The sequence below is a fragment of the Thalia democratica genome, chromosome 1 (assembly GCF_965202585.1).
Source record: "Thalia democratica chromosome 1, ktThaDemo2.hap1.1, whole genome shotgun sequence".
NCBI classification, from domain to species: domain Eukaryota; kingdom Metazoa; phylum Chordata; class Thaliacea; order Salpida; family Salpidae; genus Thalia; species Thalia democratica.
The window spans coordinates 68,607,758-68,633,913 of NC_139165.1; the positions used below are offsets into that span (position 1 = coordinate 68,607,758).

General features: G+C 26.9%; 2 protein-coding genes across 2 annotated transcripts; one reads left to right on the forward strand and one right to left on the reverse strand.

Annotated features, from left to right (window-relative positions):
• Positions 1-3,049: 3,049 nt before the first annotated feature.
• On the reverse strand, positions 3,050-4,342 carry LOC145838318 (kelch-like protein 40). The gene has a single exon (XM_082945888.1). It carries the CDS (start codon positions 4,340-4,342, stop codon positions 3,050-3,052), a length of 1,293 nt encoding a protein of 430 aa, XP_082802014.1.
• A 16,852-nt stretch (positions 4,343-21,194) lies between these two features.
• On the forward strand, positions 21,195-25,949 carry LOC145834698 (deoxyribose-phosphate aldolase-like). Its single transcript, XM_082942232.1, has 6 exons — positions 21,195-21,274; positions 22,979-23,177; positions 24,017-24,245; positions 24,338-24,551; positions 25,090-25,168; positions 25,520-25,949. Exons 1-6 carry the CDS (start codon positions 21,221-21,223, stop codon positions 25,702-25,704), a joined length of 960 nt encoding a protein of 319 aa, XP_082798358.1. The 5' UTR covers positions 21,195-21,220; the 3' UTR covers positions 25,705-25,949.
• Positions 25,950-26,156: the final 207 nt, after the last annotated feature.

Here is a 26,156-nt window from a genome sequence, read left to right on the forward strand (position 1 = left end):
TGTTCAAACTCTATGGTTTTGATATTTTTTAGTGTCCTTAGCTCCCTTTTGTTCTTTTAAATCAGAGTTTCCCAAACTTTTTTTCAACTAGCCCCTTTTAAACAAATTGAAAAGGCTATTTTCACTTCAAAAAAGACTACTCAAATAACTACCATTTATAAAAACCTAAGACCTTTTTTTTGCTCTTCATCTGCAACTCGAGAATATCTAGTGTAAGTTTCAAAATTTTATGACTGCCCATAGTTTTAAAATCCCCCCTTTCCCCAATTTACTAGTTATTGCCCCCGATTTACTAAAATCACCTACAGGGGGCGATACTGCCCTCTTTATAAAACCCTGCTTTAAATCAAACAAATTACAATATTAAATTTTTCACAATATTTATGGCATAAAGTTTCATTTCGACTCAATAAATCTCTTACATACAGCTAAAGAAGAAAAAAACTTAGTATAAAAATATAATAATAAATAAAAGATCCGCTATCAGTCGGGATCGGCTATGCGTAGTTGTGCATAGAGAATAAAAAAGCACAGTGATGCAATAGATAAAAACACAAATGAATAAAGTGCATTCTAATTCTCCTTTATTTCTTAAATTTTCTAATGTATTCTTTTTCCTTTTTTTTCAGTCTTTTGTGTGCAGTAGATCTCCGTTTGGCGCGGTCATTAGCAAGCAATTCTCACTCATCAGTTCTTAAATTCAAGATTTTTAGGTCGCGCTTGCATACGTCCTTAAAACGTATTTTTGGACGACCTCAGTTGCGTTTACCAACGACCAACTCGCCATATAACAGAGACTTTAGGATTTGCTCAGCACCCATTCTCAGAACATGACCGAGCCAGCGCTGACTGAAGGTAAAGTACATGGTGGTAAGATTAGTACGTCTCAAAACTTGCTCGTTGGTTAATTTTTGTTGCCATGCAATTCTAAGGATGCGACGAAGGCATCGTAGGTGAAAGGTATTGATTTTCTTCTCCTGCACGCTAGACAACGTCCATGTTTCATCACCGTAAAACAGAGTACTGCATACACAGGAACGATAAACGTTAGCCTTTGTAGGAACGCTTAACTTTCGGTTATGTTTATAGAATACAAAAAAATTGTTTTTATTAAAAAAACTTTTCACATAAATGTACAGCTATAATAAAAAACTGATTTTGTAATCAAAAAAAGTTGGAAAAGTTCCCAAACTGTATTTAATCATATGCATTAAAAAAAAAGGTCAACGTAGTAGGTACATTTGCTACCTTTCTTTTAGCTACGAACTTTTGAAACGGACACAATGTGCGTAGATTTGCGAGAACTGAGTGTAATGCAATATATTTTTGTATAGTTAAAATATTATTGTGAATTAATAAAACTTTTGGTAGGTATATTGGTAGCTTATACTGTATACTAGAGAAAAAAAAAATAAATTTCAGGAGCAACTAAGTTATATATCATAACTTAGTTATTACTGATAGTTATTTTGAGTTTAGACAGAACTTTTATTTGGAAAAGTTACAAGTTGCTTAGCCTACTATATTACTAGTAGTCCTTTTAATAGTTTAGTTTTCGAGATTTTTTTTTAGAAACATTTTAGTTAGTAGAGTTAAAACATGTTTTAATTTCGTTAACATGATTTGGACATTTTTGTTGTTAATATTTAAAAAAATTGTAATCTAGTATTTTACAAAATATTTATTTCTGTATCAAACAGATTATCATTTTAATCTCTTTTTTCATAATATAATAAAACTAATTTTTATGTTTTTACATAACTCTAATTATATCAAAAAGATCAGTTTTCGTCATCACATTATAAAACGAAGAAAATGTAAATAAAATTCACGAGACTTCTTAAATATCATGATGTCTGACTTTTATAAATGTCTGATACTATTTTAGTCGTAGACACTTAAACCTTAAAAACTAAAAAGATAAACTTAATGATTTGTGGATTGTGAAAATGTGGAACAAACTTCCAAATGAACTAGTATCGTGCAAAAATCTTAAACATTTTCGATTAAACTTAAAAAGATTTGATTTAAATAAAATATTTACCAGTAAAATTTATAAGTGATTAGTTTTGTTCATCTCTTTAGCCATTGATTTGGTGTGTGGTATGTAGTTTATTGGTAGTTTAATCTGTAAGCTACACCTTCCCCTTATAGATTTTAGGTACTTTTCAACTTTGATTTTTTGGAAGGGCTGTTGTTAATGTGCTTTAGATTTTGAAACTATTGGATATTCAGTTGATTCCTAAGCTAGATTTGTGAACTGTTGCTGCCAAATTTTTGAAGTGATTTTTGACTGAATTTGCCGTCATAACGAGTGGCAAGTAGTAGCTAAGATGAATGTTCTTCAAGATGAAGACAGCTTCTGAAGATTTGACAGAAATGCTTGTTACAGGGATTTGTTGCTTTGGAACGTATAATTGGAGATTGGTGACTTTGGATTTGTTGAATATTTTGTTGTGAAAGTTTTAATTTATTTAGTTTTTGCCTTGTATAAGTTTTATTTTTATGTTTATTTAATCACTGTAATTTGTTTTTTCTTTATGTTAGTGTCTTTCAGTTTAAGCGGCTTAGGTTTTAATGCCTAGGTCCTTCGTTGGACAATAAACTTAATAATAATAATTCAAGTGTTCTTTAAAATAACTAATAAGAAACCCTATAACTGAATATATAGATAAATTAAGCATTTTTTAACAATTATCATGAACAGTAAACAAAATACTTAAATTAATAACTGTTCGAAAAACTTAATTGCAGCTTATTCTTATAATATATATTTAACTATTATGTATTATTTAAACAAAGGAACATAATTAAAATTAATTATATATTAAAATATTATTCAATGCAAGCTTATGAAGTAACTTTATTTATTATTGAAACAAACGAAAATAAAAGAACTTAAAAGAATAGATTTCCAAAAGAAATAAGTATCAATTATAAAAAAGAATTACGAATTCTACTTCAAAGTCATGATGAATAAAAAACATGATTAATATTTCAAATTTTTTTTGAAATATAAAAATGAAAGAATTTATTTCAATCACTTTTCCTATAACTCATGAAATTGTTGTATTTTCATGCAATTGTACGGCTCCAAATCTTTCGTAATTTCGAACGATTCTTCTGACCATTTCTCCTCGTCCACATGATAAGAAACCACTTTTGGATAACAGGCTGTATGGAACACAAAAATTTTCCTTCCCATCAAAAAAGAACAGCTTGTGTTAAATTCCAGCCAAACAAAATCTGGTGGCAGCTTCAAAGCGGTGAATCTCTTGCAAACAGAGTCATAAACCTCGCAAGTAAGGGTGTTCCCTCCGGTTGCGAATAATCTGTTGCCTACTGCAAATAACTGGTGATTGTACCTCGAATGAACCATGCTTGGCATATACGACCAAGTACCAGTCACGTGATCGTAAGCCTCAATTGTGTTTGTTCCTTTGCTCGGACCGAAACCTTCTAATTCTGCTGTTCCGCCAGACACGACGATTCTGCCTTCAAAAACTACTGAGTCGGCGTTTATTCTTATTTGGTTCATGTTTGCAATTCGTCTCCACTTCTTAGTTTTTACATTAAATTCACAACAATACTTAGTGCCATTATATTGGTCATCGTTAAAAAATCCACCCATTATAAATATGCTATCCATGAAAGTGCACACACAATAACCTGTAATTTTACGGTCACAAAATTTGTCCAATGTTAATGTTTCCCAAATTCTGGAAATTGGTGAAAATTTCATAAATGAAGATATTTTACAACCATCGTTTACTGGACGAGAAAACAAAAGGTAAACTTCACCTTTCAAACAAAAAGCATCATAAATATTTTCTTTAGTTTGAAGAAGTACTCTATAGTTTTGAAGGTTTTCTGCACTAGTTTGGTACACACGTTTGTTTGCTTCACCGGATGCTTCGTTATCAGCAAAAAACAACAAATCAAACTTGCTGCTGTTACAATACCTATTTCTGTAAAACTTGATGGGTTTGTTTTTATAGAATTCGTCTTTGTTTTTGAGAATTTCCTGCATGATCATAAGACACTGTTTGTGTTCGTGAAAAGAAGAAGCGCTTCGTAAACCTGGACGTTTATCAAAAAGACTCTCTATAACATGATCGGATAGCAATGGGAAGCGTACTTGTAAAAACAGGCTTTCAGCAATGTTTCCATTAAAAATTTTGCGCCTAAGCCAAGCGTCTGCAGCCTTAAATATTTCCACTTCCGAAGAAATGTTTAACTTTGAGCTCGATAAAATTTTATTTATAATTCTAAAATCCAGCTCCAGGAAATTTTTGGTTTCAGCAACGATTGCGAAACAACGCTGGATGTAGTCTGAAGTCATATTGGCAAGATCAGGTAGGTGAAACACACTTGAAAGTTGGTGGAAGGTTGCAACATTTTGAGGTTTTACATTGCCAATGGTAAACGTGTTTATTTGGATTTCTTTTTCTTTGCATAGTAGTAATTTGTTTGATTTAATAACTCGAATTAATTCGATGTATTCTGAAGGAACGTCGCCTAAAATAGTTTAGTTTCAAAAGTCTATTTATATAATTCTTCATACTCTTTAAGTATACATATTGTAAGAAAATTATTTCAAATAAAATAACACATACAGTCTATGTTATAAATGTGCAAATCCATTACATAATATAAAACCATAAGTATTTTTAAATTTATAAAAATTAAAGTAACCAAGTTAAAAATATTTGGTAGTAAAGATCCAATTAGTAGTAGTAATAATATTATATTTTTCAAGTTTATTATAAACAAAACAATGTTTCACACTTATATTATTATATATAAGTTATTATCAGTTGCTTAAATATTCAGAAAAAAGTTATAGAACAAATAAATTGAAGATATATTTAAAAAATAATAAGCAAAACAGAATGAAAAAACTAAAGTATTGAAATAGTAAAATAGAATTTCTAATAACTTTACATAAAAAATATAGATTTCAAAAATAAGTCTGTTTAAATCAAATAACTTTCAAAAGTCACAGCATAACATTATTTTTGGTGGGCATTAACGTTTATCAATGTGCACAGCACAGTAATATGTATATAAGCTATTTTAATCATTGAAGATCTCTTAAATAAAAACTATTTGGGTCGAAATTGATATTAATGATTTTAATCTTTAATTCTTAATAATTTTTGTTAAGTTTTAAAACAATTTAAATTACTATATACCATTAATTAAACAAGAAAAACTGTAGTTAAAATAAAATTAATACATTAATAAGAACTTATTAAGTAAAGAATTATTTTTAATCCTTGCTGTTGTACAGAGTTTTAATTATTTTTATAAACACTGCTAGATATAATTAAGTCTTTATTGCACCAAGGTTAAAACATTTGTTTATTTTTTTAATTTACCGATGTTATATGATAAAAATAATTCTTGGTGTTTTTGAATACATTAAGTTACTTAATATAAAAAATATATCAACCTATAAAAGATAAAAAAAACAGAAACTAACTTTGTTTTTGAAAACGATTGTTATCAGTTGAATAATTTTTGTCCATTAATTTTGATGCATTTACTTTGCTCAAATTTAAAAACATGTCACTTTTCGTGATTTTCTTATTGTCTACCAAGTTTTGATACAAAGTTGAAAGCTTTCTTTTTACGCCACCTGACAGGTTTTTTGTATTTAAGACATTGTTGTCTTTTGACATCCTTTATGTTCTTTAATAACTAATAAGACTAAAAAAATGAAAGTTATCAATTTCTTGAAAGTATAAGTAAACAAAGAAAAACTCTCAAGTTATAACTTTAGTTAAAATTTTCTTAAAACAATGTGAAAAATAAAAACAAGCTTTAATTTTAAATTTGTACTTACATTAAAAGTAGATTGTATTAGCTATGTGGATTTAAAATTATTAAGATGTATGAAAACTGACAGTTTTAATCCAACAGTATAAAACAAACAAAAAAATATTTTACAGTTATACAAATATAATTAAGTTTATAATTATATTTTGAACATTTTTTTTTGCATTTTAAAAACTTCAAATTATTTATATACCATTTGCAACTTAATATCAAAAGATTATTCATTTTGTTTTATATTTTATTACACAAAGCTTTTCAAAACTAAACGAGTTTCATTGTCAAGTGATAAATTTTAAACGAAATTTGAAAAATTTTTTGGTAAGTGATTAGCTTTAAAAAATAACTTTAAATTATGACGTATGATTAAATTCAAAATTTAGAGATTTAGCAAGTAAAAATAAAGATATGTTTAAAAATAGATTGTAAATAATTTTGTTTTTCCATTTAATGGTATTTGCGTATTTAAATAAGGTAGCTCTTCCTCAATCAATAAACTACTCTTATTTCACAAAAGTTTATGTAGGTACTTGTTCAATAAGATTTCAAATACAAATAGCATCCATATTTCAAAAGCACAACACTAATATTAAACCGGCCTACACCAGCAAAAAAGTTTCTGACTCCTTTAGCAACAAAAGTAAATGCTCGGAAGTATTTGACGCAAATGTTATTTATAAATACACTTGCTCTGCAGATCAGAGCATCTCTTACATTGGAGAAACATCACGGCAAATATTCCAACGAATTACAGACCACTGCGGAACAGATAAAAACAGCGCAATATTTGAACATCTTTTTATTTGCACACTCTGTCAAAACTCTGACATAGTTCAAAATTTTAAAGTTTTGAAACGATGTAAGCAAAGCAAACTCTACAGCCTGGAATCAATATTGATTGAGGAAGAGCGACCTTATTTAAATACGCAAATACCATTAAATGGAATAACAAAATTATTAACATTCTATTAATAAAAATATCTTTAGTTTGTGTAATAAAATATAAAACAAAATGAATAATCTATTGATATTAAGTTGCAAATGGTATATAAATACGTTCAAAAACCTTCTTATAATAGTATTTAAATTATTTATTTTTACATATCAGAATAACTATTTAATTGTATTTATAACTTTAATTCTAAAAAAATCAAACTAATAAAATAATAAAAAAACAAAAACTCTGGTAATAGCTATAAAAATAAACTTTTCAAGTCATAATGAAAAACAAAAAATGTTTAAATTTAAAGGTTGTCTTTAAAACTAAGGCTTTATCGAAAAAAAGCTTTGAAACAAACTTTTTGCTTGCATATCATTAAAAATAATAATTTTCTTATTTTGGTAAATGTAGACTAGTATTTAATTTAATTCAAATTTATTCTAAATTTACAAAACTAAATGAACTATCAAAAGTTATTAAAACGAGAATCTTTAAAAGTACTTAAGTTAAAAATAAAACATAAACTTTCATATATATTTGTACTCAAGTATTTACTTTTCATTATGGACAAAAGATTTATATTTAAAATGTTTTACTATTTTATCTAGTAATTTTATTGAGTAAATATATCTAATTATAATGAAATATACGAACTTTCCATAAATCTAAAACTTGTATAATTTACTAAAAATAAATTATCTAAAAAATTTAAATGCATAAAATATTAAATATTTTATTTTAAGGCTGCCAGTGGAGAAAAAAGCTAGCCCTTAATTACATCAAGTTATCCTGAGTCAGCCTGAGCTTATGATAAAATTGAATGTGGATGATTAATATCATCAAAAACTTTAAAAAAAAGCTAACCAAGCTAAAATATCTAACTACACCATGTAATAACAAAACACAAATAAACACACAATTAAAAAAAAGATTTAAGTAAAATAATAAGTCTTAAATTTAGTCGTAACATCCAAACTTTTCAGATTTTTTCAAAATGTTCAAGCGAGCTTGTGCGAATGGCAATCCAGTGTTATAAATTAATAATGTTTTTTATCAATTCTTATTATAGTTCTATTAAACCTACTTATGGCTTGAAAATATTTCAAACTTTTAAAATAAAACTTGAGACTTAAAAAAACTGAAACTTGGGACTTAAAGTTAAGTGAAAGTTATATGAATTTACTAGTAGCTTATAACTACTGCTTTGAATATAAAGTAATAAGAAAGTTGAAGCTTTTGACTACTTTACAATTTAGTTTTAGAATATGTAGGCATATTATAACAAAAAATAACTTATTAAATTATAAAAGGATTTAAAATATTTATGATAAAAAACTACACAAAAAGTTTAAAAACTATGAAAAATGAAAAACTTTACTTGGTTACTTTTAATATAAACGGTATTTTTACAACTTAATTGTTGTTAATGAATTATAAAAAAAAAATTATGACAGTCAGAGAATCATTACACAATTAAGTAGTAGTTATGTTTAATTGAAAAATCTTGAATTAGTTAAACAAGTATATAAAAGTAAGGTTTTTAACAATCACTATCATTATAACAAAAATAAATTATTTTGCTGCTCACATAGAATCTACAAAAATTGTTTAGGAAATTTTTATGGTTTGTAATTAAATATACACATTACTTATCAAATCTTTGAAAATTGAGACAAAAATATATGTTATTTCACATACTTGTTTTATAATAATTAGTTTTAAAAAGTACTGTTGTTATTAAAACAATTAAAGTTAAGCAAAGGTTGAGAAAAAAAAAAAGAACCAGTTTTAGTAGAGTCTATTTGAGCATCATTAAAACACTGAATTAAAAAAAAAAGCTTAACTTTATAAAAAAACAAGTTTTGATTTTATATACACTTTGCTGTGAATTATTTTTATGTTATGAAGTATCATTACTTTAAAAGAGACAGCCATAGAAAAAAAAACTAAACAATTTTTATAAGTCAACTATTAAATTTGACGATTTTGATTACATTGTAAATTTAATAAGGCATATAACAGGGTAAAAACTTCTTGAGGCAACAAACCTAGCCTAGGTGATAAAAAACCAGCATGAGTTACATCAATCTACGTTGAGTTTATTAAAATAAAAAATATTAACAATATGAGAAAAAAACTAAAGTTAATACTGTTGATTAAGCTTGAATATACAAAATACCTAAATAACAAGACTTAACTAATACAATAAATCAATACTTAAAAAAAAGATTTCAAGTAAAAAAAAAGCCTAAGATTTATGAAAATTGTCAAAACTAATCTGAGTTTTGTGAAAAAGTTCAAACAAGCCTAATCAGTCTTAGTTTATATTAAAAATTCAAACTAGCAGAGTTAAGCTTGGTAGTCTGAATGTATAGCAACCCTGTAAAAAGACTAAAAAATTGAACAACGAGGACTTCAGTGTGCACAAAATATATTTTAGTGTGCAATATTTTATAGTAAAAAAATATTTTAAATAGATGACTAATCAGTCTGTTTTTATTTTTCAACCATTTAAAAAATGTTTACCAGTTTTAATATGTTATTAAATATAAAGACAAAAAAACCATAAAAAAGTTTTCTTTATTCAAAATAAAATTGAAATTAAATTGTTTACTATGTACAAAATTTTCCTCATTGACTTAAACATTTGAGGATTAAAGCATTTAGCTTTATAAAACATATGTAATGTTAATTTTAAAGTTTACATTTTGCAATAAATTACAGCCCTTTTGGTGGACTCAGAGAAACTTGACTCAGTTAATTTAAGTATATTTTGTTTTATATATACTACTATTGTTAAAATTAAGTTATTTAACTTAATAATTTAAATTTTTCACACTGAGCCCACCTTGAGGGCTTTATTATTAAAAAGGTTTATTTAAAGATGCAAAACTCAAAGGACTCGAGTTTTGTGACTATTCACTCATCAGCTTCAAAACAAGTTTAAAATAAAGCACAAAACAAAATCACTAATGAAAGTTTAAATTTTTTTGCATAAATAGATTATGACATAATTTTGAAACTATCAAAAATCATGCAAAACGGCTTGTGCAAAAATTAATTTACCAATCGACAATAAACTAGCAAAAATTCATATAACTTCAGTGATTAACTATATATTAGGACAGGTAATTGAAAGAGATAAAGATAAAATTAAGATGCAAATTGAAATTTAGGTTATTTTAAGATGAAATTAAAACTTGTTAAACTTTAAAAGCTACTTTTTTATATGTCTACAAGACGATACAAACTCGCTTCTTTTGTTTAGGCATCTCTTGTCTTTCAGTGCATACACAACGGCTGATGCTTCTTTGAGACACAGCCTACATATTGGGCTATTGCTGTCGGCTATAGGCTGTGCTCTTTTTATAACTTCCCAGGATATTTCGAAGTCAATGCCGCTGCGCTTTAAGCCACAAACATACTTCGAAAGTTCAGTGTGCTTTATTCTAAATGAATCTAAACTGAGTCGAGCACAAGCCGACATAGAACCTCGTCTCAACGCCAGAGTTAACTGTGGCCTTGTAGACAATGTTCTCTGAACGGCAATTACCACCTTTCTAATTATATTTACAGCTACCAGCACAGCCACATTGACTTTGAATTTCTGAGTTTTGATTTAAAATTTTTTGGTTGTGTGCCTTAATGATATTCTCTAAATTTGCCGTACACGAATAATTTATTCAACTTATTTGCATATTATGTTTGTTGAAAATTTTTGTTAGCGGATTTTGTTTATTGAAGTATTTTTTGACTAGATTTATAATTTTTTTTCCAATATTAGTTTTACAGAATTACTAAAAGGAGGGTTGTACCAGATTACATTTCTTTTTCTTTTGTGTTTTTGCTTATTAGGTTGTTGCTCAGGTTTTTCAAATTTAAGTTTGTTGTCGTATCCGCATTTTTTCATTATTTTTTCATATTCATCTTTAGTCTTTAGAAATTTTTTTTCTTTGCTTGATCGTTTATTTAGGCGTTGATTTATTATGTTAGGAATTTGTTTAATAATGTTTTTAGGGTGGCTTGATTGTTTGTTGACGTACATAATTTTAGCATTTTGTTTCCTGTAAGGCATAAAAGAGATATCATTCAAGTTGAGCTTCACATCTAGAAAGTCAGTTATCATTAGTGGAGATTCAAAACACAGTGACTCTTAACCACATAGATTTAAAGAAGGCATGAGTTTGTTTTTTAGCTTCTCAACTTTAAAGCCAGAAGAGTTGGGCAATACAGCTAGACCATCGTCTCTGTATAACCCAACTCTATTTAAACCAAAGATACCTTTTAACCCGTCTATCAAGAAAAGTCCAACAAGTTCGCATAGTTCTGCGCCCATGTAAGATCCCTGTGCTACGTCAAAAAGTGAGTTGGTGGTATTTACTCCCTTTTTACGCCACAGAGCTCCTTGTTTGCAGAGTACCGATTTGCAGGCATTTCTTATCAGACTGAAGTCCTGGCAGGTACGCTAATGTAATTATAAGCAAAGTTCTGTGATTTATTCACCAACTCTTCACTAATAGAAGGATAATAATCGACCACATCGAACTTGAAAAAGCTGTACTTCTGTTCCTCCAATTCAATAAACCAACTTAAGACTTGGTCTGTGTTGGTCCACTGCATAAGTTTTGATTTCAGACTCACAGCTTTGTTGATGCGGTTGATTTTGACCTTACATATACATCCTACATCAGATTTAGTGGGGTTAATCAATCTACATTTAGGGTGTTTTAAAAAATTCTCTTTGTGGTCTTTAACTGTTTTATATGCACTTTTTAATGGTAGTTTTTTTATTCTGTCGTGTATTTTAAGTGTTTTTGTTAAATTTTTAGCTTCTAAGTTTTAAAAAAGTCGCTTAAGTTAAAGTTTAACAAGTTTTAATTTCATCTTAAAATAACCTAAATTTTAATTTGAATCTTAATTTTATCTTTATCTCTTTCAATTATCTATCCTAATATATAGTTACTCACTGAAGTTATATGAATTTTTGCTACTTTATTGTTGATTGGTAAATTAATTTTTGCACAAGCCGTTTTGCATGATTTTTGATAGTTTCAAAATTATGTCATAATCTATTTATTCAAAAAATGTTAAACTTTCATTAGTGATTTTGTTTTGTGCTTTATTTTAAACTTGTTTTGAAGCTGATGAGTGAATAGTCACAAAACTCGAGTCCTTTGAGTTTTGCTTCTTTAAATATACCTTTACTACTATTGTTATGTATATTGTGCAATGTTGGATAGAGGCATCAAAACCTGGGCCACTTGAACAGGACACATAAAAATAAAATAAACTTATACTCAACTACTAAATTAAGACAAATAAAAAGTTAAACATAAACAAAAAAGTTAAACAAAATTTATATTAATTCAGGCTGATAAATATATATTTATATAGAGAGGTGTTCCACAGATTCGACTTATAAATAACTATAGATTCCAATCTAGTAATAACTGATTTTTGGATGTAGAGCTAAACCTTTGCAATAACACTTATACACCACACAGAAAACCAAATTTCCAAGCATCATGTGTCAATGTCAAATCAAACCACCCTTGATATGTTGTCAACCAAGTACCTGAATCCATCAACAAAAGGTTGACAACTATATCTAAGAATGAGAGCTCCTTTAACAGAGCAAAACAGCACTACCAGGAACAGGGTTCGTGCGCGAAATTTTTTTAATTTAGCCTGACTGAGACCAACTTAGCCTGACATTTTTTCAAAGTAAGGAAAATCCCTTTTAGAAGTCATTTTAGGTATTGTGGGGTCTTGATTAGTACTATTGTAGTCTCCGACTTCAACCAGCTTTATCTCAAAACTATTTTGAGCTCTAAAAATCTGCAAAAAGCAACTCATAGCTCAGTTACAACTCAATAAAATAAGACTAAATTGTGAAAAAGGTGACTGACCCCCCTCCCCTATGCTCTTAACATAACAAATTCAGTGATAAGTTTTAACATACGTGTTATATCTTATCTATTACTAGTGTAAAAATTTTATATATATTACTTAACACAATTTTTCAATTTAATTAAGCACTAAGTAAAAACATTATAAACAGAAGGTTTATAATAAAACAACGTGCATTGTCGTGTTTTATTAAAATTTAAAATGAAATGATTACAAGAATATTAAAATAAGTAAAAAATTATTTATTATAGTATTTTGGCTAGTACTTAAAATTGATACATAATTATAAATCCTAAACTCTAAATAAATATAGTGATTGTTGATGTCATATCAGATTTAAAAAGCTTACACTTTAATTAAAAAAAAACCTTAAATGTTTTGTTCTTGTATAGAAAAATGAATTGTACCTAAAATTTGTACTTCAACAAAATTTGTACTTATATCTTAAAGCTAAGTTTTAGTGTTGTGAATATCTCCAATAACTTTAAACAAATAGTAAAATATATGAATAAACTGCTAAGAGTTTTAATCTTAAATATATTTGGTATAAATCCTTTAAATTAGAAATTAAAACAGTTCAACCAACTAAGCTCTGAAAAACATAGCCGATGTAAACAAATTCAAACAAACAGCTAAGTTGTTAAACTAAACTGTAATGTTTAAACTGTATTTTTTTTATGAATTTTCATAATTATGACGTATATAATCTACTCAAAACAAAGTATTGAATGTTCTTAATAAATTTTCAGAGATTCAACAAAAGGTTTTAAGCATTTATTTTTACAAATACTGACTGATTTTGAATTTAATAACTAACTCTTTATTTAAAAATAAATTCACATCTCAATTTGATCTTAAAAAGAATTCTCAATTTTTTTTAATCAAAAATTTTCAAGCATTTGAACTGAGAAAAACTGAGATTCTTAAGTTTTCAAATAAAAAAACTGATTTAGCCTGACATTTTCCAACTTTTTTCAAAAAAACTGATTTAGCCTGACGCGCACAAACCCCCCTGCAGGAAGCGTTAGTTAAAGGAGGCCACAATCACAATTTGAAATATAACCAATAAAAAGACCAAAAGGAAAATGTCCTGTATTTCATGCCACCATTTTGTTTGTAGGTAGAGACAGAAATCGGTAAACGGTTCCTGAAAATTGTTAGCCAAAACTTTGGTTCAATGTACCATAAAGTTTTCAATGGAAAACTGTTGAAAATATTGTACTCTGCATGCCAAACATGAAGAGCCAGATACAGTAACCTCTCGCTTATTTACCACATTGTGTCCACAGAAAAATTGCGTAAAGATACAAGGAGATCGTAAAGATACAAGAGGTACAAAATATACTTACTATAATGGCTGTTTTTTGATATTGCTTCTAGTTGAAAGCAGACTTAGGACTATCTCAATTTTTAAATATTTGTTTAATTTGTTTATAAATATGAAAACAAAAGATAAAACTATACATATATTGAAAATAAGGATTTAAATTTATATAAAATAATAATACTTTTAGAAAAATTTTACTAATTTAAAAAAAAGTAGATTTTATCTTTAATTTTATGTGATTTATTTGATACTTAACATTTATAGACTAATCTACTTAGTAAGTTCAATTTATAATTAAGCATTTGTGTTAAGTGTAAACTCTATATTTTTTAAGTATCACTGTTACTTTTTGCTAGGAAGTTTCATTAGATTTCTTTTTTAGATGTTTATTCATTTATAGGGCAAGAGTGCTGTATCATTTCTTTGTGTTTTAAACTCTCATTATTTCTTATTACTTTCATTATTTAACACAGTCATACTTCTTTTAGAACTTTTATTTGATCTCTTACTGTTAACAAAATTTATTATATACTGAGGTATGACTAAATGTTTATCAATTAGTCAAGGAACATAAGTTTACAAAGTCTAAAGATATAGTGAAGTGAGTTTGGATTTAAAAACATATTTTACATTAAAAATATAAAATAAACCTAATTTGTGCAATAATAAAAAATACTAAAATTTTTTTTTGAATATTTTAGAATTCTAAAATGCGTAACAAAAAGAGGTTACTGTAAAGTCTCATAATCCCAAAATGTTAGAGATAAGGCAGAGGAACAAAAGCAATGCAACTGCAGAGATAAATGCATGGTGGATGGCAATTTTTTATTAAGGAATGTTATCTATAGAGCGATAGTGATGACATCAGATATAAGTAAGTGTTATGTTGGCTCATCAGGTTTATCTTTAAATGTAGGTACACAGGCATAATTTTTTTTAACAACAGTAAATGCAGACTAAAAACTACACTTTCAAAATATACCTGGGATTTGAAGGATAGAAATAAAGATTTTAGCATTATCTGGGAAATTTTAGCATGAACAAAAAACAAACTCAATTTAAAACATGGCTGCACTATGGAAAAACACAAGATCTCAAAATTAGAATCAAATCTAGTTTTAAATAAACAAATGAACTTTTTAGTAATTGTAAAAATTTTTTAAGCTTTAATAATTTTAAGCATTTGTGCAAACTTAGTGTGTCTTGTTTAATGATTTATTTAGTGACGTAACAATCGTTTAAGTTTTTGCTTAATTTCATTTACACTTTGACTTATGTTTTAAGATATTATTACAATAAACAATTTGAAGACCCGTTCTGTTTTACAGAACAGTGAAACAAATGTATTTGAAATCTTAGTGTTTTATTAATATATATACATATATAAATTTATCAGCCTGAATAATTATACACATTTATCATTATTTTTAAACCACTGCAGTAGGACTTTACATATATGCTTTCATAAATAGTGTTCACAAAAAGAATTCCAAAACAACTTTGTGGTATAATGCAGAGCTGGACACAGAAAAGTTTCATTAAATAATCAACACTGTAAAACTTAAAAAAATAAGAACATAAGTTAACTACAGGGTTGCCATAAGCTTTATGATTTTTAAAATTGCTTTTGAATGTTCAAGTATTAAATCAAAACTTAGGTAAAAAAACCATTTAAACATTAATAAAGTATTGAACATACTACTACTATAAAACTCCAAATACTGGGTTGCCTGTCTATGAGTCAAAAAAACTGTCTTGAGTGACCAAAAACTGTCCTGAGTCATTCCGAGTTTTTTCAAACTCTTTTTTTTACTTTTTAAAATTAATAAAAGTCTAGTTTTATAATAAAAATTGTAATAAAATAACAAATTACTGCAACCAAATCTCATTTAAAATCAACAAAAAACTGCATAGAGATTTTTTAAAAATCTTAAAACTATACTGAGTAAAAAAAATTCAAAACATCCTGAGTGTCTGGCGACCCTGTAAATAATCCAAAACATATTTTTTTGTATATAACAATAACTTCTTTATTTTAAATGTTTAGCTAGTTGAAAATTCAAAAATTTTAATGATTTAAGTTAAAAATTAGGTTTTTTTTTTGCTGAAATTATCAAATTTAAATTATTTTTAAACTCAAGGTTTTATGGTAACCTTGTAAATATAAAGTATTAAAATATAACTGAATAAACCACAGTTCATTTAAAACTAGCCTAAATTTTTCAAAATATCTCAAAATTAGCTGGAGTTTTTCATAAAAAAAACACTTAACTAGTCTGAGTTAGCCAGATATTAAAAATATATATAAAACTAACCTAAGTAGGCTAAGTGTGGGACAAGCCTGACATAAATATATTTTGGATAATTTTCAATTATCAATATAAGTGTTTCAAAAATGGTGTAAAAAAATTATTTAACCAAAACATGTTATTGATTCTACCATAGCAGAAAAATTTTATTAAAATAGAACTTTTAACAGATTAGTTATCTTCCTCAAGACTGTTTAAATTATAACTATCTGATACTTTTTAATAAGTTTTAGCAATTATTTATTTAAAGAGACAGCTAAGCCATGATATTAGTAATTCCTGTTCAATTTTAAAAAAAGTCTAAAAGTCTGTTCTCAGATACTTTTTGTGTTATGCAATGCAAAGTTTCTAAAATGTTAGGTAATTTCTTATCTAGATGAGCTCATTCTAATATAAACATAACAAGTTTCAAATTCAAAAACTAACAATTTTTATTATGGTCTAGTTCGAGAATTTGATGCCTACTTTGTATATTGAAATGCAACTTATTAAAACTATCAAATTAAAGAATTTTTTTTTTGATCAATGTAAAAGATTAACTTTATTATTTGAGTAAATTTAGTAATTGAATTAATTACTTATATCATTCTTGCCACCCACGGTTTCGCTTTTGTAAATTGAACTACTGGTTTACAGGTTATATTTTATTAAACTATAACTATTAAAATTAAATATTTGATTGAAAAATACGTTACACATAATATGTAAATATAACTATAAGGAAGCATAAAAATGTTAAGGAAATAATTAGTTTAGTTTGAGTTATGTTTACTGTTGATAGTATTTTAATTTTCAAATCATGCTTACAAAACACAATCTAATTAAAAAATGTCGAAATCATGTTACTTTTAATTATACAAAACACGTATAAAACAGTAAAGAACTGGCTGAAACTAAATTTATTGAAACTTAAAAATGGGTATTTCAAAAATTTGTCCAAGGATTTGGTGTACAAAAAAACCTTTCGATTATCAAGTAATATACCAATACCAGCATCAAGATACAATTTAATGTATTGTCCAGGACTAAACCGCGTTTGATTGTACTAGCCTGAAAAACTACTATTCCATGCACTAGTAGTTTAAAATTTACACTAAAATAATAATTTTTCTACTGTTGTAAAAATTGTTTTTTATCTTTTTAACAACTAATATGACTTCAGCACGTCCTGGACAAGATGTTAAAAGGTATCTGTGGTGTGAAACTCGATAACCGCAAGGTTTTTTCGTGCATCACGGTCCTAGAGCTAAATATTTTGTTTGCTTTTTTTGTTGTTCAATAAACAATAAACTAACGAAAATAAAAACTCTAACTTTATTTCATCAGACATGCCTACACATTATACTAAAAGTAATTTGCTAGTAAGGGAAACCACCATAAAAGAATATTTATTACTAGCTTTGTAAAGCAGCAATTTTTATGTAATAATTGCATTAGTTACTTTGTAAGAATTTTGTATACCAACTTTTATTTAAATAAAAAAAAGATAATTTTTAATTATACTTATGAAAAACTTTACAATTAAATTAAACTATACACTATTTTTAGATTTTAATACAGACTCATAAAATATACATATACTTATAACAAATTTTTTACAGTCATAAGTTTATTTTATTTTTTTTTTCATAAAATGTTGTTTTGTAATCTTCGTTCGAAAAAGTATAACAATCTCATTCTTAAATTATCAATGTCTACTTGGTCAAATAACTTACAAACTATTTTTTTGGTGATTACAATGTATTTAAAGGTGAAAAAAAGTTAATTAATTTATTTATTTTTACTTCTAATGGCTTAAAACAACTTTTATAGTTATAAGTTAAAAATCACTAGTACACACTTTTTCTACAACAATAGTAGGTTGAAAAATTAATAAACCCATATTTAAAAAGTAAAGTAAATAATTGACACATTATTTTGAAAATATTTACAAGAGTTAAATCTTAGCATTTTAAATTACCAAATTTTTGAAAATTTCAGTATTACAATATCCTTATAAACATTTATAATGGTAACAGTTAAGTTGTTAATATAAACTTATACTATTTTTGAATGTATTTGCAAGCACTTTTGGACTTACAACTTAAAACTTGTAACTCCTACTAACACACTATATAACATAGAAATTAAAAATTTTTAAATAAAAAATTTTGTATGAAAACTTTTCTAATATTTTTTAAGTGAAAAAGCTTGTAAGGTCATGTCAGTATCATCTAAAGAAGTTAACACAGAGTGTAGAAAATACAAAATATTCATAGTGTAAATTTGAAAATGGATAAAAAACTGCTGAATAAGAAATAAAAAAATATATTAAAATTAGGATTTAAATTTTTGGTTTGATCTACTGGACTAGCCAGATCTTGAATTCTAGTCAATTGGTAACAATAGTGTTCAAAATTTTTTACTTTGAAAAAAATACATCACCTATAGACAACTTTTGCATGAATGACAATTTTGAAAAAAAAAATCCACCAAGGGTAAGAGGGTTAGGGGTAACAGTGATAGTAAAAAAAAAGATATAAATAAAAGAAAAAAAAGAAAAAAATTATAATAAATATTAATAAAGATAAAATTACTGATTAAGGATAAGGGTTAGGGGTAACAGTGATAATAAACATAATAAAAGAAAAAATAAATAAAAAACTAAAGTAAATTGTTAACAAAAATAAAAAAACGACTAAGGGTTAGGGGTAACAGTGATAGTAAAAAAAAGGAAACCATCCTAGAACACCATTTGTCTACGATTATAAACATTGAGTCAATTGGACTCTACAGAGATGATGGACTTGCCGTTATCAATCAAACAAATAAGAGTAATATTTGCAAAATAAAAAACAAAATTACAAAAAAACTAGCAGACATAGGATTCGACATTACAATTAGTGCAGGTGAAACCTCCACCAACTTCTTAGACATACATTTAAACCTCCTAACTGATGATTATTGCCCATATGTAAAGCCAAACGCAAAGACCATCTATATTGACAAAGATTCTAACCATCCTAGAACAATTAAGAAAAATATACCAAAAATGATCGAAAACAGAATTTCAAAACTAACAAAAAGCAAAGAATCATTTGATAACGCGAAACAAATCTACCAAAACGCTTTAAGCAAAAGCAACTTCCATCATAAGCTCGAATATAATCCAACAATTAATAACAACAAAGCAAAAAACAGAAAAAGAAAATGTATATTTTACAACCCACCTTTCTGTGAATCAGTGAAAACCAAATTCGGAAACCTCTTTTTAAAACTGCTTGACAAGCACTTCCCACAATCAACAGAATTACACAAAATCTTCAATAGAAGTTCCACCAAGATATCATACTGTTGTTCCCCAAACATTAAAGCACTAATAAGTGGACATAATAAGAAACTGCTAGAAAAACCACAAATAGAACCGAAGCTATGCAACTGCAGAAACAGAGAGCAATGTCCAGTAATGAATAAATGTAAATTAGAAAATGTAATATACGAAGCAATCGTCTCATCTGAGAAAAATAAGAGAATGTCATATATTGGATCCACCCGAAGAGCATTCAAAAACAGATTGTACGAACATAGAGTATCATTTCCAAAACCCAACAAGAAGAAACCCGCCAACTGTACACAACTCGCCAACTACATGTGGAAATTATATGAAAAAGGCGAGAAACCCACTATTGAATGGAAAATTCTCCGACAGACAAAAAGCAGATTTAAACCAAACTTCATGTGCTCGATATGTAACCTTGAAAGACTGTTTATAGCAAATGCTAACCAGAGAAAAATCCTTAATAAAAGAAATGAACTAGTCACGCAATGCCCTCATTACCCTAAGGAATACTTTTAGTTTATTTTTTATCGCATTAACTTAGTTCATTTAGTTTATTCCATTCTATTTAATTAATTATATTGTTACATTGTATTTATGTTTGTATTGTGTAAAGATTTTGTTTTAAAGTTACAACATTCCCGTAAAAAGACCATTTCTGTTTTCTAAAAATCCCCTACAAATCTTAGTATTTACATTTTTTCAAAATCCTAATATATTAAATGCTTAGTAAATAAATTTTCAAAATATATAAAACCTATAGTTAATAAATTATTTAAACTAAACTTACCTATATTTCATTTTAATTTAACTTAACTTTAAAATTTAACTTTTGTAAACCACATATTATTTAAAACTCATATTTCAAATGTAAATATTATTTTCATTTATGTGTGTATTTTTATTTTCCAATTCATCGCCCTGTATACTTTTGTTTTCAGCTTTTTTTAGCGTCTGATGAACTGCTCTGCAGGGAAACGGCGTAACGCAATAAAAGTTTAACAATAAGTTTATATAAAAAAAGGAAAGAAATTAAATTAAAAATAACTTCAAGTCATTCAAAAATGTCTTCAAGAAAAGGTGACCCTTTGTGAAAAAGTGCCTTCATTCAAAAGTTAAGCATATCCTTATAACAAAGTTGACTGAACTAAAAATAATTAAACCAAAAATTTTTACCAATTTCAATTTATAGCTACTGCATAAAAGGTAATAAATTAGATTTACTAGATCCCCTTTATTTTTAAAGATGATTATCTAATAGGAATTAAAGTTTGCTAAAAAGATCCGAATCCTTTAGATTATTAGTTTTTTATAACTCTTGAGTTTAGAAATTTTTATGATTTATAGGAGCAACTATATTTTTTAACTAGTTTTCAAGGCTATATATAGAAAATTACATTCTATTTCTCATTTTTATATACATTTTCTGGTAAATTATTATTGCTTAATTTTTCTTAATTTTTAAGTTTCAAACAAACTTCAGAAATAGAATTTGATAATAATTAGTTGATTAAAAAAAAGTTATGTTGTAATTGAAGTTTTTATTATTTTCTTAGTCTTTTTATAAAGCAAAATAAAACATGACAAACAACCCTGGAATTTCTCTTGACTTGGAATGGGTAAATAAAGTTGAGGTAAGAAGTTTTTGTAAGATAAAAATCATTAATTTATAACTAGTTTATAGATTTAACTAAAGGATTCTTTTATTTAAATAAATATATTTATAAAATAGTCTATTTTTTGTTTTTAAACATAAAGTTATGTAGCTTTTCTTGTAGAAATAATTACTATTTTTCACTCTTGGTAACATTCATAATCATCAGTTTTATTGGGAGTCAGCAGACATTTGGTTTTGAGAAATAAAATAATTTTGGGCTGCAGTTGTATTTTTAGTCTTTACTCTTCAAAAAATACCCAAAAAGCTTAATATAAATTTCGATTTTTTGTAAATTTGACCTAAAACCTTTTTTATGCTCTTAAAACCTTAGTATATTTAAAGTAAATTTCAATGATTTTTTATTGCAAAAAATACCCAAAGGTATAGTATAAATTTTAATTTTATTGAAATTTGACCTAAAACCTTTTTTATGCTCTTAAAACATTAGTATATTTAAAGTAAATTTCAATGATTTTCTATTGCATGACAAGGACCACAGGTTGTACTTTTTATGAGCAGTATCCCATTTAAAATAAAGTCATGCTCAAGGACTGCACTTTTACCCTTGATGGGCCAAAGTTTGCCTACCCATGAATTATATAAATAGTAGTATCTAGCAAGATATTAATGTACATATTTAAGAGTTTCAGCATTGAATTAAAAAAAAATAAAATAAAATAATAGTTTGTATATCCACAGAGGGTGTTTTTTAACTTAAGAAAAAAGTCTTGCAGTTGACTACTTAGTTCACAGCTCAATTTAAGTTTTGCTGCTATTAAAAGTTTGTTTTTTTGTACTATTTTGTTTAGGAGTAACATGTTTTAAATTCGAATCGCACTTTATGTACATATCACTTATTGATTGGTTTTGACAATAATAGTTTTTATTAAAAAAAGTTACTAGTTTTTATAACATATTCTTTTGATCAGTTTTTATATGTATCTGAGATGGAAGTTTTTTTTTAATTGAAGTTTGATTATGGTATTTTAATATGACTTCTTTATTTAGGTTGTTAGTTTAGTTTAATTATTAATATTTTTAGTCTATTTTAACAATAATTTTTACAAGACTTAAGACTTTTGCTGTTTATGCCATTTCTTTTGTTTAAAACAATTTCTGCAATTTTTTTAGGTATTTTATGAATATTTTTTTTACTTTGTTAACAAGTTGTAAAACTACTAAGCATCTTATCTCAAGTTAAGATTTGTTATTTAATTTCAAATTTTAGCATTTATTCATTTTCACCAAATTAATTTGTTTTTATTTCATATATGTGAAACTTTTATTATGCTTGATACTAAGTAAAAACCGGGCCAAAGTCTTAACATTGTATTTAAGCTAAAACCTTATAATTTTATAATTAAAAATAAATCTAGCACTAGGATGCATCACACAACCACCAACAACTGATATTGATGGTCATGCAGTCTAGTGGTAAGTTTATGATAATTATCTCAGGTTTGGCTAATGATAGCCGAAAAAGTTAGGGCTAAAGTAATTAACTGCACAGTAGTGTTGTTCAGAGTTTTTGTCGCTGCTTTGTTTTTTTAAAACTTGATCAATATAATCTTTTCTGATTAAAGAATCAGTATACATCATGAACAAGTTAACTTCCCTATATTGCTTAATATTAAGCATACTCGTGTCATGTGATACAAAATTATTTTAATAGTAATTTCAGGTCAACCTAGCTGCAGTGAATAGAAGAGCATCGAGTTTGAATGCCCGCAGAACAGTTAAGAAGGCGCATCAGGCAGCATGGCTGCTTCGTGCTGTTACCTGCATCGACCTCACTACTCTTGCTGGTGATGACTCAACTTCCAACGTACAGAGATTGTGCTTCAAAGCTAACCACCCGATAAGAAAAGACCTAATTGATGGTACGTTCTTTTGATATTATCTTGATCGTTTACAGCAACATATTTTCACAATATAGAAATTTTTTAATTTAAACTAACTCTAAAATATTTTTACTTAAAGTATTTTTATTTGATGTTGATAGTTTTATATAGTAATATTTAGAATACTTTTTATATTTATACTACCGCGCTCATATTTAGTAAAAATAGATTGCTTTTTTTTTTTGGATTGTTGTTGGTGAAACTTTAACATATTGTGTAAAACATTTAGAACAAAATATTTTAGAGTTTTATTAGTAACGTGTTTTAGTTTTGTTTTGATTTATCTTAAAACTAAAAGGACAAAAAATTTCACATTGGAAAGTTTTTAGTGTGCTGAATATTAAATTTTATGATCAATGTTAAAAACCTAGTTTGTTTTCTCATGATTATAAAACCTAATTAAACTTTTTTACATTGTGACCACTAAACCTGGAATTCTGGAAAAATCTGGAATTTGATGTTTTATGCTAAAAAAAACGTAAAAAGCTATAATTTGAGAAATTTTGAAAAAAAAACTGGAATTTAAACAATTTTTACATGTTAAATAAGAAAATTTCGATTTGATACAAAAAATCTATCATATAGTTTTTGTCATCATCAAACTTTTTTTAATAAAAAACACATTTAAAGTAGCTTTACAGTATCTTTTCGATGTTGTTATACTATTAAACACAGTTTTTTTAACCTTAAACTTAGTTTTAACCCAAAAACGTTTACTTTCAAAAACATAAAAGAAATTTCTAAAAAATCAGTGGTTATCCTGATTTAAGTGTAACTGTACAAGTAATAAACTTTTGAGATTTAAAACTTACTAACAGCCATGGGTGTTGCTGATTTGAACATCAAAGTGGGGGCGGTTTGTGTCTACCCAGCCATGGTGCCTACCGCGCTCAAGTGGCTCAAGTGTGCCGGCTCACAGGGAGAAATTCCCGTCGCTTCAGTGGCAACCGGTTTTCCTGCCGGGCTGACATTTCTCGAAACCCGAGTGAGGGAAATCGAGATGGCGGTGGAAAGGGGTGCCACTGAAATTGATATTGTCATCAACAGGTTGAATTTTTTTCTTTTAGTATCTGATCTTTTGTTTAAAAAATGTGTAGCATAAACAAAGTTTTACTAAAAATGATTTTATGAATAACCAGGAGGCTGGTTCTTTGTGGTGAGTGGAAGGAATTGTATGATGAAATCAGCGCAATGAAGAAGGCGTGCGGTGCAGCCCACATGAAGACCATCCTCGGTGTTGGAGAACTCGGAACGCTTCAGAACGTTTACAAGGCGTCGCTTGTCGCTATGATGGCCGGCAGCGACTTCATTAAAACTTCGACTGGCAAAGAAGCCGTCAATGCCACCTTGCAGGTTGAAAAATATAATTTTTGTTAAGTTTTTACTGTGCCTATTTGGATGTATCAATAAATGGTTTTTATTAAAGACTGGAGGCTGTTTACTTATACATTGTTTATATTATACTGTCATTTGAATCAATTAAATGCATTCTAAAATATTTAGTTCAAACTATTTATATAATTTTTTAACTTTAATGATCTTAAAGTTTTTTTTCTATATATTATTCACTCAAAAACTTATCAAAACGTATAAACTTCAAAAAATAACACATAGATCTGATCACTCACAAAATATTATATGAGATTTATTTTAAAAAAGCCTATTTAAATAACTCTTTAGGATTTTCTAAGTATTAATAAACACTAAATAAAAATTGTTAGCCTTCCGGGAGATTAACAATAAATTTCATATTGCATTATTTATGTATCATAATGATTAATACATAATGTTGTTTTAATACTTAAAGTTTTTTTGTATAATATCATTTATATATAGAGCAACTTCGAAAAGTTTTATTATTATTTTTTTTTAAAGTATTTTAATATTATAGATTGGACTTGTAATGTGTAGAGCTATTCGGGAATATTTTGAAAGAACTTCATACGTCGTTGGTTTCAAACCTGCTGGAGGTAGTTTGATTGTTTTTTAATGTTTTGGTAATTTGTAAAAAATATTCCTCTAATGGTTTTAGTTGTCCAAATGTGTAAATTAAAACAATAACTTCATACATACGACACGTTCATTCAGAAAAATTAAATATGTTCAATACTTTACACCCTATCAAATAATGGTTTAAAAAAATGTCAACTCTACTAATTTTTTATAACAAAATAATCATCATAAAATGAACAATTAGAGTTATTATTTAGTTTAGTATTTACCTTTCAATTTATCCTAAGTTACTGTTTCTGTAAATAGTATAAAGCACAAAAAAAGACGTAATTTATGGTATTAAATTTTTTGAGTTAATTTTTTACTAGGCATCAGGTCAGCCAAACAAGCATGTCAATGGTTAGCTCTCATAAAAGAAGAGCTTGGTGATGATTGGTTGAACTCATCTCGGTTCCGCATCGGTGCTTCTTCGTTGCTATTGGATATTGAAAGGCAGTTATACCACCACGTGTACGGAAAATACGCTGCTAGTCACCAGCTAGCTATGGCTTAATATTATTTATAAAAAAAAGTTATTATTATTTTATGCAATAACTCAATAATCAAGTACTTGTACATTTCAATAATTTTTGATCTGTTATATTATGATACTAGTTTTAAAAAATTTCAGTAAATAAATTTAAACTTCAAGAAATACAACTTTTGACAACTTATTTTTAGTGTATAACACCATTTCTGTTTTAACTTATGTTTAGAGTTTTATTATATCATTTTTTTAATAAATGCTTTTTTAGCATATATTGTAGTGTTTGTTTTTTTATTTTAAATTATTGTGTAAGCTTTTTTATGTTTTTCACTTATCTAATACGGTATTTACATGTTCAATATTATAATGAAGCAATATAATTTTAATAACTACTAGAAATAATTGGGAATAGAACAATCAAGTTCTTCCAACTTAGATAGATTAATTATTACTGATTTAAAAACAACGTTTATTCGTTT